General features: G+C 47.2%; 1 protein-coding gene across 1 annotated transcript in view; it reads left to right on the forward strand.

Annotated features, from left to right (window-relative positions):
- Positions 1-12,250, forward strand: part of cux1b (cut-like homeobox 1b) — a 162,230-nt gene that overhangs the window by 32,253 nt on the left and 117,727 nt on the right. Inside the window, 2 exon segments of the mRNA XM_031791238.1 lie at positions 911-1,021; positions 11,607-11,654. Of these exon segments, the coding sequence (XP_031647098.1) occupies positions 911-1,021; positions 11,607-11,654 (159 nt within the window).

Below are 12,250 nucleotides of genomic sequence, written 5' to 3' on the forward strand. Positions count from 1 at the left end.
TAGGATGTGTTATTTTAGTGTTCCCTTTATTTTTTTGAGCAGTGTACTACAGACCTGTCTGTCTTTGTGTGTGCATTTGTCCCACAGTTAGAATTGTAGCCAAGTGCTCAGTAGCTAGGTTTATTTGTGCTCAGTAGCTAGGTTTTTTTGTGCTCAGTAGCTAGGTTTTTTTGTGCTCAGTAGCTAGGTTTTATTTGTGCTCAGTAGCTAGGTTTTATTTGTGCTCAGTAGCTAGGTTTTATTTGTGCTCAGTAGCTAGGTTTTATTTGTGCTCAGTAGCTAGGTTTTAGGGGGAGAGGGCTCCTCTCAAGATCGCTGGGGGGGAGAGGGTTGGGGGTCTGGAAAAGGCTGCTCTAACATTAAGGCATAGACTAGTGGCATTTAATGTCATAAAGTTGTGTTCTCATGTCAATGATGCTGTGCCAGCAGAGTTCACCCGAGGGGATGGGTGGGGGGGGGGGGGCTCTTCAGCTGAGGGGATGGGGGGGGGGCTCTTCACCCGAGGGGATGGGTGGGGGGGGCTCTTCACCCGAGGGGATGGGTGGGGGGGGGCTCTTCAGCCGAGGGGATGGGTGGGGGGGGCTCTTCAGCCGAGGGGATGGGTGGGGGGGGGCTCTTCAGCCGAGGGGATGGGTGGGGGGGGGCTCTTCAGCCGAGGGGATGGGTGGGGGGGCTCTTCATCCGAGGGGATGGGTGGGGGGGCTCTTCATCCGAGGGGATGGGTGGGGGGGCTCTTCAGCCGAGGGGATGGGTGGGGAGGGCTCTTCATCCGAGGGGATGGGGAGGGGGGGGGGGCTCTTCAGCCGAGGGGATGGGTGGTCTGCTCTTCAGTGTTATTCTACTTCCCAATCTTAAATCAAGCCCTTATCCTATGTCTCTAACAAAATGTGTGTGTGTGTGTGTGTTTCAGAGAGAACTAGACGCCACCGCCACACAGCTCGCCAACAGACAGGATGAGAGCGAACAGTCCAGGAAGAAACTCATCGACCAGAGCCGCGACTTCAAGAAGAACACGCCGGAGGTGACACACATTTTAAATGCGTTATTTGAATCCACAAATCACATTACAGTTTAGAAGGATTCAACCATTGTGAAAGGTCACCGTGAATATAGAAAGCAGCATGTTCTCCATACAGCTAGGCTGATCACTGACACAGAGCAGCATGTTCTCATACAGCTAGGCTGATCACTGACACAGAGCACCATGTTGAGTACAGCTAGGCTGATCACTGACACAGAGCACCATGTTGAGTACAGCTAGGCTGATCACTGACACAGAGCACCATGTTCTCCATACAGCTAGGCTGATCACTGACACAGAGCACCATGTTGAGTACAGCTAGGCTGACCACTGACACAGAGCACCATGTTCTCATACAGCTAGGCTGATCACTGACACAGAGCACCATGTTGAGTACAGCTAGGCTGATCACTGACCACTGACACAGAGCACCATGTTGAGTACAGCTAGGCTGACCACTGACACAGAGCACCATGTTGAGTACAGCTAGGCTGATCACTGACACAGAGCACCATGTTGAGTACAGCTAGGCTGACCACTGACACAGCACCATGTTGAGTACAGCTAGGCTGACCACTGACACAGAGCACCATGTTGAGTACAGCTAGGCTGACCACTGACACAGAGCACCATGTTGAGTACAGCTAGGCTGACCACTGACACAGAGCACCATGTTGAGTACAGCTAGGCTGACCACTGACACAGAGCACCATGTTGAGTACAGCTAGGCTGACCACTGACACAGAGCACCATGTTGAGTACAGCTAGGCTGACCACTGACACAGAGCACCATGTTGAGTACAGCTAGGCTGACCACTGACACAGAGCACCATGTTGAGTACAGCTAGGCTGACCACTGACACAGAGCACCATGTTGAGTACAGCTAGGCTGACCACTGACACAGAGCACCATGTTGAGTACAGCTAGGCTGACCACTGACACAGAGCACCATGTTGAGTACAGCTAGGCTGACCACTGACACAGAGCACCATGTTGAGTACAGCTAGGCTGACCACTGACACAGAGCACCATGTTGAGTACAGCTAGGCTGACCACTGACACAGAGCACCATGTTGAGTACAGCTAGGCTGACCACTGACACAGAGCACCATGTTGAGTACAGCTAGGCTGACCACTGACACAGAGCACCATGTTGAGTACAGCTAGGCTGACCACTGACACAGAGCACCATGTTGAGTACAGCTAGGCTGACCACTGACACAGAGCACCATGTTGAGTACAGCTAGGCTGACCACTGACACAGAGCACCATGTTGAGTACAGCTAGGCTGACCACTGACACAGAGCACCATGTTGAGTACAGCTAGGCTGACCACTGACACAGAGCACCATGTTGAGTACACCTAGGCTGATCACTGACACAGAGCACCATGTTGAGTACAGCTAGGCTGATCACTGACACAGAGCACCATGTTGAGTACAGCTAGGCTGACCACTGACACAGAGCACCATGTTGAGTACAGCTAGGCTGATCACTGATCACTGACACAGAGCACCATGTTCTCATACAGCTAGGCTGATCACTGATCACTGACACAGAGCACCATGTTGAGTACAGCTAGGCTGACCACTGACACAGAGCACCATGTTGAGTACAGCTAGGCTGACCACTGACACAGAGCACCATGTTGAGTACAGCTAGGCTGACCACTGACACAGAGCACCATGTTGAGTACACCTAGGCTGATCACTGACACAGAGCACCATGTTGAGTACAGCTAGGCTGATCACTGACACAGAGCACCATGTTGAGTACAGCTAGGCTGACCACTGACACAGAGCACCATGTTGAGTACAGCTAGGCTGATCACTGATCACTGACACAGAGCACCATGTTCTCATACAGCTAGGCTGATCACTGATCACTGACACAGAGCACCATGTTCTCATACAGCTAGGCTGATCACTGACACAGAGCACCATGTTGAGTACACCTAGGCTGATCACTGACACAGAGCACCATGTTGAGTACAGCTAGGCTGATCGCTGATCACTGACCACTGACACAGAGCACCATGTTGAGTACAGCTAGGCTGATCACTGACCACTGACACAGAGCACCATGTTGAGTACAGCTAGGCTGATCACTGACCACTGACACAGAGCACCATGTTGAGTACAGCTAGGTTCCCTGCACCGAGGCCTCAAGTGTTTACTTAAAAAATTTATATCTCTCTATTATCTCCCTGTTGGAACCCCGTACTAACAGAACTCATACATTATTGATTAATACTCATGTATTATAGCTTAATTTAGAATCAAATATCTCTTAGCACAATTCGTTCAACTTGTGTAGATGCCGAGTCATTTCATTTCTATACGGATGGAAGGTTCAGAATGCTCATCACCCATCCAAACTCATTCTGTTTTTGTCTTTGTTTAACTTCACATCAAGCACTTTCTCATTAAAATCCAAAATTATAATTTACAAAATGTAATTATTCTTGCGAAATAATATATTTATATTTTATATATTTCAAAGTAGCCACCCTTTGCCTTGATGACAGCTTTGCACGCTCTTGGCATTCTCTCAACCAGCTTCATGAGGAATGCTTTTCCAATAGTCTTGAAGGATTTCCCACATATGCTGAGCACTTGTTGGCTGCTTTTCATTCACTCTACAGTCCATCTTATCTGAAAACATCTCAATGGAGTTGAGGTCGGGTGATTGTGGAGGCCAGGTCATCTGATGCAGCACTCCATCACTCTCCTTCTTGGTCAAATAGCCCTTACACACCCTGGAGGTGTGTTTTGGGTCATTTTCCTGTTGAAAAACAAATCATAGTCCCACCACGTGCAAACCAGATGGGATGGCGTATAGCTGCAGAATGCGGTGGTAGCCATGCTGGTTAAGTGTGCTTTGAATTCTAAATATATCAAACACTTGTCGATCAAATGCGTAAAGGGGGGTAGGCAAGTTCCCATTCAGTTATTAAAACATGGTTTGGCAGGCAAGCTGCTGAAGGGCCACCTGGCTACTATTCCCCATCGTTTATCAGGCCAAATTTGACGGGCCAACTACAAGCTAAAAAAGTTGGAGAGGATTTATCTAATGCTCCCTCGTTTTTAGATTTTAGCTCATCTCACTGGCTGACATTATTAGTTGTTGATCTTGTTGTTGATGTGCCTAGGCAACTGAGGGAGCGAGAGAGCCTACCTTTTCGTGGTTGTTTGATCGATAGGACTGTAAAGTTCCCAAATGTAAGACAACTCCCATGGTGTTTTACATATTAGCAGACATCCATCCAGGGGTATTTTTTGGCTTTTGGCTAAGACATTCTAGTGGTCTAAAGTCACACAATTGCTACTGTTAAAACACAGTCCAGTTCATAGTGAATGATGACAGGCCCTACTGCCTGTAAACACACAGTCCAGTTCATAGTGAATGATGACAGGCCCTACTGCCTGTAAACACACAGTCCAGTTCAAAGTGAATGATTGCAGGTCCTACTGCCTGTAAACACACAGTCCAGTTCATAGTGAATGATGGCAGTTCCTACTGCCTGTAAACACACAGTCCAGTCCAGAGTGAATGATGGGTGGCCCTATTGCCTGTAAACACACAGTCCAGTCCAGAGTGAATGATGGGTGGCCCTATTGCCTGTAAACACACAGTCCAGTCCAGAGTGAATGATGACAGGTCCTACTTCCTGTAAACACACAGTCCAGTCCAGAGTGAATGATGGGTGACCCGTGTGACAAATGGCTTATTTGCATATAGGCCCCCTGTAGCTCTGTTTGGCTCTGGCACACTATTCCTGGAGTAGACAGATGTTTTTATTAGGTTTCATTTACTGCAGTGGCTATTATTTGTCCAAACCCACAGCTGCTTTCCCACTCTATATTGTTATAAAAAAAATTGCCTTTCAATCGCCGTTATTCCCAAACATTTTAATATGGTTTTATTTCCTTCAGTGGCTATAAAAAAAATGTGAAAATGGTTGTGGGGTGTATTTTTAAATAAAGTTTAATGTTGCTTAAACGATACTCATCAGTTGCTTCTTTGTTCTCTTGTTGTTTTCAACATCGCCCCGTTGGACATTCTTTTAATGTGAATATCGCCGGGGGCGACGGGGTAAAATACAGACGTGCAAAAGTTCCCAAAATAGTGCTTCCTTTTTTCCAAACGCAGGGAAGAGACCGGACAGAAATGTCCCCCAGTCGTCTGGATTGTATGACCTATTTGTTTCCATGTTGAATGTGTTGTGTGACAGGCCTGCTGTGTGGAATCATGAGGGAATTATGTTCGTCTCGTTTCTCCCGGCGACGCCCCTGGGAATTGTCTCGTGTGTGTGTGTGTGTGTGTGTGTGTGTGTGTGTGTGTGTTTCCAAGGCAACTTAACTGATCAAACACAGACTGGAAACAAAGGATGGTTGTTGTTATCGGGAGTGTCACACTAATGAAGAATTTATAATGACGTGAATGATGTAGGACTATATATTTCTATAGGCTAGGATAGGATGGGGCTGTGTCTGTGAGGACTGGAGAGACAGGTGTCTCTTTACCCCCCCCCCCTCCCACCTCATGTCCCCTTCTTCCTATTAACTTATGTCACACACAAAGCAACACACACACACACACACACCGAACAAAGGAGCACAGGAACACCCAGGACACACTGATTCAGGTCAGAAATAGACAGGGGGACCACACAATAGATACAGGCATAAAAACGCAGGGAGACAGTCAGACAGACACGCGCACGCATGCATATGTATTCATCACAGTAACAAGCCCTTGTTTTAGGGGGTGTTCTTTGGGCATCTGTGTGGTCTGTGGTATGTAGGCGGTGGGGCCAGAGGAAGGGAGAGGAATCTGACCATGGTAGGAAAGTGACACGATCCTCCCACAGAGGCGATGAGGGGGCTCTGAAGTCTTCTCAAATAACTAGGGCTGGGTAATATGGCCATAATATAGTATCAAGGTATTTTTTTAAATTGATGGGGTGGCAACACGTACATTCTAAGTGATTTCAATGGGTCTTTCTTCATTCTTATTTGTTTTATATTCAACCAAAATCTTTTCCTGCAATTTCTTGCACTCAGTTGAGGTAGTTCCACACTGCCATGTATGGCTGTTAAACAATTTAGGCCTTATTTTTAACAAACTGTTGTAATACCAATTTGACTTGTGATTTAGAGCAAAACACTTGCGTGAACTGTTGGAATCATGGAAATAGAATGTTTATTCTAATTCCATAGTTAGAATATAGTAGTGGGCACTTTGAATACAGTGTTTGACATGACAACAAATGAAAATGCCAGGGAGGAGTTATTGTGGCAGGGTAGGAACCAAAGTGTTGGTCAGTGTTTCCTAGGAGAGCCTATAATCTTTGGCATGTTTCAACATGTAGCCAACAAATTCATTCTTCGCCTGTTCCTCTTTTGATTTAGAAGATACCGTTGCACAAACAACCTGCTGATTTAGACCTACACCATCACTGGTATCAGGCTGTGTAGCTAGCTACGCTTGATCTTATTCAGTAAATTTTTTTGCTATCTAGACAGACGCTAATGCTAATCGCTAAGTTAGCTAACAGGATTTAGCATAACATCCCTCTCTGTTGGGTATCCATAGCCAGCTAGCTAGCATAACATCCCTCTCTGTTGGGTAGATACTATGTTAGCTAGCTGGCTATGGCTACCCAACAGAGAAGGATGTTATGCTAGCTAGCTGGCTATCCAACAGAGAAGGATGTTATGTTAGCTAGCTGGCTATGGCTACCCAACAGAGAGGGATGTTATGCTAGCTAGCTGGCTATGGCTACCCAACAGAAGGGGATGATATGTTAGCTAGCTGGCTATGGCTACCCAACAGAGAGGGATGTTATGTTAGCTAGCTGGCTATGGCTACCCAACAGAGAGGGATGATATGTTAGCTAGCTGGCTATGGCTACCCAACAGAGAGGGATGTTATGTTAGCTAGCTGGCTATGGCTACCCAACAGAGAGGGATGTTATGTTAGCTAGCTGGCTATGGCTACCCAACAGAGAGGGATGTTATGTTAGCTAGCTGGCTATGGCTACCCAACAGAGAGGGATGTTATGTTAGCTAGCTGGCTATGGCTACCCAACAGAGAGGGATGTTATGTTAGCTAGCTGGCTATGGATACCCAACAGAGAGGGATGTTATGTTAGCTAGCTGGCTATGGATACCCAACAGAGAGGGATGTTATGTTAGCTAGCTGGCTATGGCTACCCAACAGAGAGGGATGTTATGTTAGCTAGCTGGCTATGGCTACCCAACAGAGAGGGATGTTATGTTAGCTAGCTGGCTATGGCTACCCAACAGAGAAGGATGTTATGCTAGCTAGCTGGCTATCCAACAGAGAAGGATGTTATGTTAGCTAGCTGGCTATGGCTACCCAACAGAGAGGGATGTTATGCTAGCTAGCTGGCTATGGCTACCCAACAGAAGGGGATGATATGTTAGCTAGCTGGCTATGGCTACCCAACAGAGAGGGATGTTATGTTAGCTAGCTGGCTATGGCTACCCAACAGAGAGGGATGATATGTTAGCTAGCTGGCTATGGCTACCCAACAGAGAGGGATGTTATGTTAGCTAGCTGGCTATGGCTACCCAACAGAGAGGGATGTTATGTTAGCTAGCTGGCTATGGCTACCCAACAGAGAGGGATGTTATGTTAGCTAGCTGGCTATGGCTACCCAACAGAGAGGGATGTTATGTTAGCTAGCTGGCTATGGCTACCCAACAGAGAGGGATGTTATGTTAGCTAGCTGGCTATGGATACCCAACAGAGAGGGATGTTATGTTAGCTAGCTGGCTATGGATACCCAACAGAGAGGGATGTTATGTTAGCTAGCTGGCTATGGCTACCCAACAGAGAGGGATGTTATGTTAGCTAGCTGGCTATGGCTACCCAACAGAGAGGGATGTTATGTTAGCTAGCTGGCTATGGATACCCAACAGAGAGGGATGTTATGTTAGCTAGCTGGCTATGGATACCCAACAGAGAGGGATGTTATGTTAGCTAGCTGGCTATGGATACCCAACACTGGAACTCTTCTCTTCTTCTTTGTAGGTTGTAGCAACCTCATGATGGGTACAAGAAAAATTCAAGTATCATGTAGTTGAGTAAACCTATCGATGTTACATTGAGCTGGGTAAAAGGAATATGAATGACAGTCTTGTTTTGAAACCACATCAGACCAGTTTGGACTCGTCCACATCAGACCAGTTTGGACTCGTCCACATCAGACCAGTTTGGACTCGTCCACATCAGACCAGTTTGGACTCGTCCACATCAGACCAGTTTGGACTCGTCCACATCAGACCAGTTTGGACTCGTCCACATCAGACCAGGTTGGACTCGTCCACATCAGACCAGGTTGGACTCGTCCACATCAGACCAGGTTGGACTCGCCCACATCAGACCAGGTTGGACTCGCCCACATCAGACCAGGTTGGACTCGCCCACATCAGACCAGGTTGGACTCGCCCACATCAGACCAGGTTGGACTCGCCCACATCAGACCAGGTTGGACTCGCCCACATCAGACCAGGTTGGACTCGCCCACATCAGACCAGGTTGGACTCGCCCACATCAGACCAGGTTGGACTCGCCCACATCAGACCAGGTTGGACTCGCCCACATCAGACCAGGTTGGACTCGCCCACATCAGACCAGGTTGGACTCGCCCACATCAGGACAGGTTGGACTCGTCCACATCAGGACAGGTTGGACTCGTCCAGATGAGTGTCTGCTTCATTATTCAGCCATCAGGAGACCACCTCAGTACTTTACTGAGCTGTACTCTTCATGGACTGTACAGAGTGTTTCTGGTGATGTTGATTCAGGAAGACAGGATGCAGTGTGTTATAATTCATCTAATGTGTGAATAATACATTCGAGTCTTCGTCTTTTACTGAGAGCCTGACACGTAATGCCACAATGCAGTCGAAGCAATGATGACGTCGCAACCATGGCCCAATTGCAGTGTTCTGTGGCTGGTATTGAATATATTTATTTTAAGGGAGTGAGCCGAGACGCTCCATGAAGCAGTTAACCCTCTCCAAAATCCTTACCTTGACTACAGGGTAGAAAGACTTAAAACGGACCTTCGATGAGTGTCGGTAGGGACCACTTCGTCGTCCTCCCAGCCAAGTAGACCGACAGATAACCAGACTGACCAGCGAGGGGACATTCCAGATGACTAAGGGAGGCGGGATGCACATCCCAGCCATCCATCTTACTGTGTCGACCCTGTTGACCGAGGAGCTGTTGAACACGGAGGCTCTGGCATACACACACGTGCATGATAAACAGTCTATAGTGATGCACATGAGATCTTTCCTTCAGCATGCTTCCTGCTAGTTGTAAAATAACTAATTTGTCTGTTCAGCCAAATTAGAAACGGGCTGATTTTAAATAAAACATTTTTTAAATGGGTTTAGTGGAAACTTAGGGCACTCAAGCTGCTCAGGGTCCTTCACAGAACTGGGGGTGTGGCTGGGGGAAGCAGGACGGGGGTGACTATCTAGGGCCCGTTACCCACAAAATATCTCCAAGTAGAATTGCTGATCTAGAATCCGTTTTGACTTTTAGATCACCACGATACAGGACCTGTATCGTGGTGGATACAGGTCCTGACCTAATCAAGCGTGGTGGATACAGGTCCTGACCTAATCAAGCGTGGTGGATACAGGTCCTGACCTAATCAAGCGTGGTGGATACAGGTCCTGACCTAATCAAGCGTGGTGGATACAGGTCCTGACCTAATCAAGCGTGGTGGATACAGGTCCTGACCTAATCAAGCGTGGTGGATACAGGTCCTGACCTAATCAAGCGTGGTGGATACAGGTCCTGACCTAATCAAGCGTGGTGGATACAGGTCCTGACCTAATCAAGCGTGGTGGATACAGGTCCTGACCTAATCAAGCGTGGTGGATACAGGACCTGTATCGTGGTGGATACAGGTCCTGACCTAATCAAGCGTGGTGGATACAGGTCCTGACCTAATCAAGCGTGGTGGATACAGGTCCTGACCTAATCAAGCGTGGTGGATACAGGTCCTGACCTAATCAAGCGTGGTGGATACAGGTCCTGACCTAATCAAGCGTGGTGGATACAGGTCCTGACCTAATCAAGCGTGGTGGATACAGGTCCTGACCTAATCAAGCGTGGTGGATACAGGACCTGTATCGTGGTGGATACAGGTCCTGACCTAATCAAGCGTGGTGGATACAGGTCCTGACCTAATCAAGCGTGGTGGATACAGGTCCTGACCTAATCAAGCGTGGTGGATACAGGTCCTGACCTAATCAAGCGTGGTGGATACAGGTCCTGACCTAATCAAGCGTGGTGGATACAGGTCCTGACCTAATCAAGCGTGGTGGATACAGGTCCTGACCTAATCAAGCGTGGTGGATACAGGTCCTGACCTAATCAAGCGTGGTGGATACAGGTCCTGACCTAATCAAGGGTGGTGGATACAGGTCCTGACCTAATCAAGCGTGGTGGATACAGGTCCTGACCTAATCAAGCGTGGTGGATACAGGTCCTGACCTAATCAGGGGCACTCAAATAAGTAGACACACACACACACACACACACACACACAGACACACCACTGTGGTAGTTAGTATCATCATGTGTTCCTGATCTAAAGTGCATCTATCTTTAGCCAGGAGCCTTACAGGTAGAGCCATCTGTACAGGATAGGTTATTGTGCTGTAGTGTGCTGTAGTGTAGTGTAGTGTAGTGTGGTGTGCTGTGGTGTAGTGTATTGTGGTGTGCTGCAGTGTGCTGTGGTGTGCTGCAGTGTGGTGTATTGTAGTGTGGTGTGCTGTAGTGTACTGTAGTCTGGTGTGGTGTATTGTAGTGTACTGTAGTCTGGTGTGCTGTAGTGTACTGTAGTCTGGTGTGCTGTGGTGTGGTGTATTGTAGTGTGGTGTGCTGTAGTGTACTGTAGTCTGGTGTGCTGTGGTGTGGTGTATTGTATTGTAGTGTGGTGTGCTGTAGTGTGTTGTGGTGTGCTGTGGTGTAGTGTGCTGCAGTGTGCTGTGGTGTGCTGTACTGTCGTGTACTGTGGTGTAGTGTATTGTGGTGTGGTGTAGTGTGCTGTACTGTAGTGTGCTGTGCTGTAGTGTATTGTGGTGTGCTGCAGTGTGGTGTAGTGTGCTGTACTGTCGTGTACTGTGGTGTAGTGTGCTGTGCTGTGGTGTACTGTGGTGTAGTGTGCTGTGCTGTGGTGTAGTGTAATGCACTGTAGTGTAATGCATGCTCCACTGCATCTCTACCGGGCTTTAGTCTAGCTAACTGACTGTGTGGATTTGCATGTTCTCAGAGATACACACTTCACTAGGTATCTAATCAGAAATCACTGACTCATGCTCTAATGTCATGCAATGGGACTGTGGGGGGAGAGGTTGCTTTCAATGTGAAAAAAATGTGCTATGGACAGGGTTGATGTGGTCAAACAGGCTCATGCCAGGTGTGGATTAAACTATATGATGTAAAACAACAGTATAGATTAGTACTGTGTGTTTATCAGTGTACTCTGGGATACGATCCATTCTAAACGGTCTCTTCTATGTCTTTCAGGATGTAAGAAAACAGGTGGCTCCCCTGCTCAAGAGTTTCCAGGGAGAGGTAAGACTTCTGTCTCTTCTTGCAGTACATAGATGTACTGTGTGAGTAGCATCTTGTATTGCGTTACATAAATGTACTGTGTGAGCAGCATCTTGTATTGGGGCGGCAGGGTAGCCTAGTGCTTAGAGCATTGGACTAGTAACCAGAAGGTTGCAAGTTCAAACCCCCGAGCTGACAAGGTACAAATCTGTTGTTCTGCCCCTGAACAGGCAGTTAACCCACTGTTCCTCTGGTAGGCCGTCATTGTAAATAAGAATTTGTTCTTAACTGATTTGCCTAGTAAAATAAAGGTAAAATAAATAAATAAATGTACTGTGTGAGTAACCTCTTGTATTGCAGTACATAAATGTACTGTGTGAGTAGCATCTTGTATTGGAGAAAATAAATGTACTGTGTGAGTAGCATCTTGTATTGCATTACATAAATGTACTGTGTGAGTAACCTCTTGTATTGCAGTACATAAATGTACTGTGTGAGTAGCATCTTGTATTGGAGAAAATAAATGTACTGTGTGAGTAGCATCTTGTATTGGAGAAAATAAATGTACTGTGTGAGTAGCATCTTGTATTGCATTACATAAATGTACTGTGTGAGTA

This window comes from Oncorhynchus kisutch, linkage group LG15, assembly GCF_002021735.2.
Source record: "Oncorhynchus kisutch isolate 150728-3 linkage group LG15, Okis_V2, whole genome shotgun sequence".
Classification (NCBI taxonomy): Eukaryota; Metazoa; Chordata; class Actinopteri; order Salmoniformes; family Salmonidae; genus Oncorhynchus; species Oncorhynchus kisutch.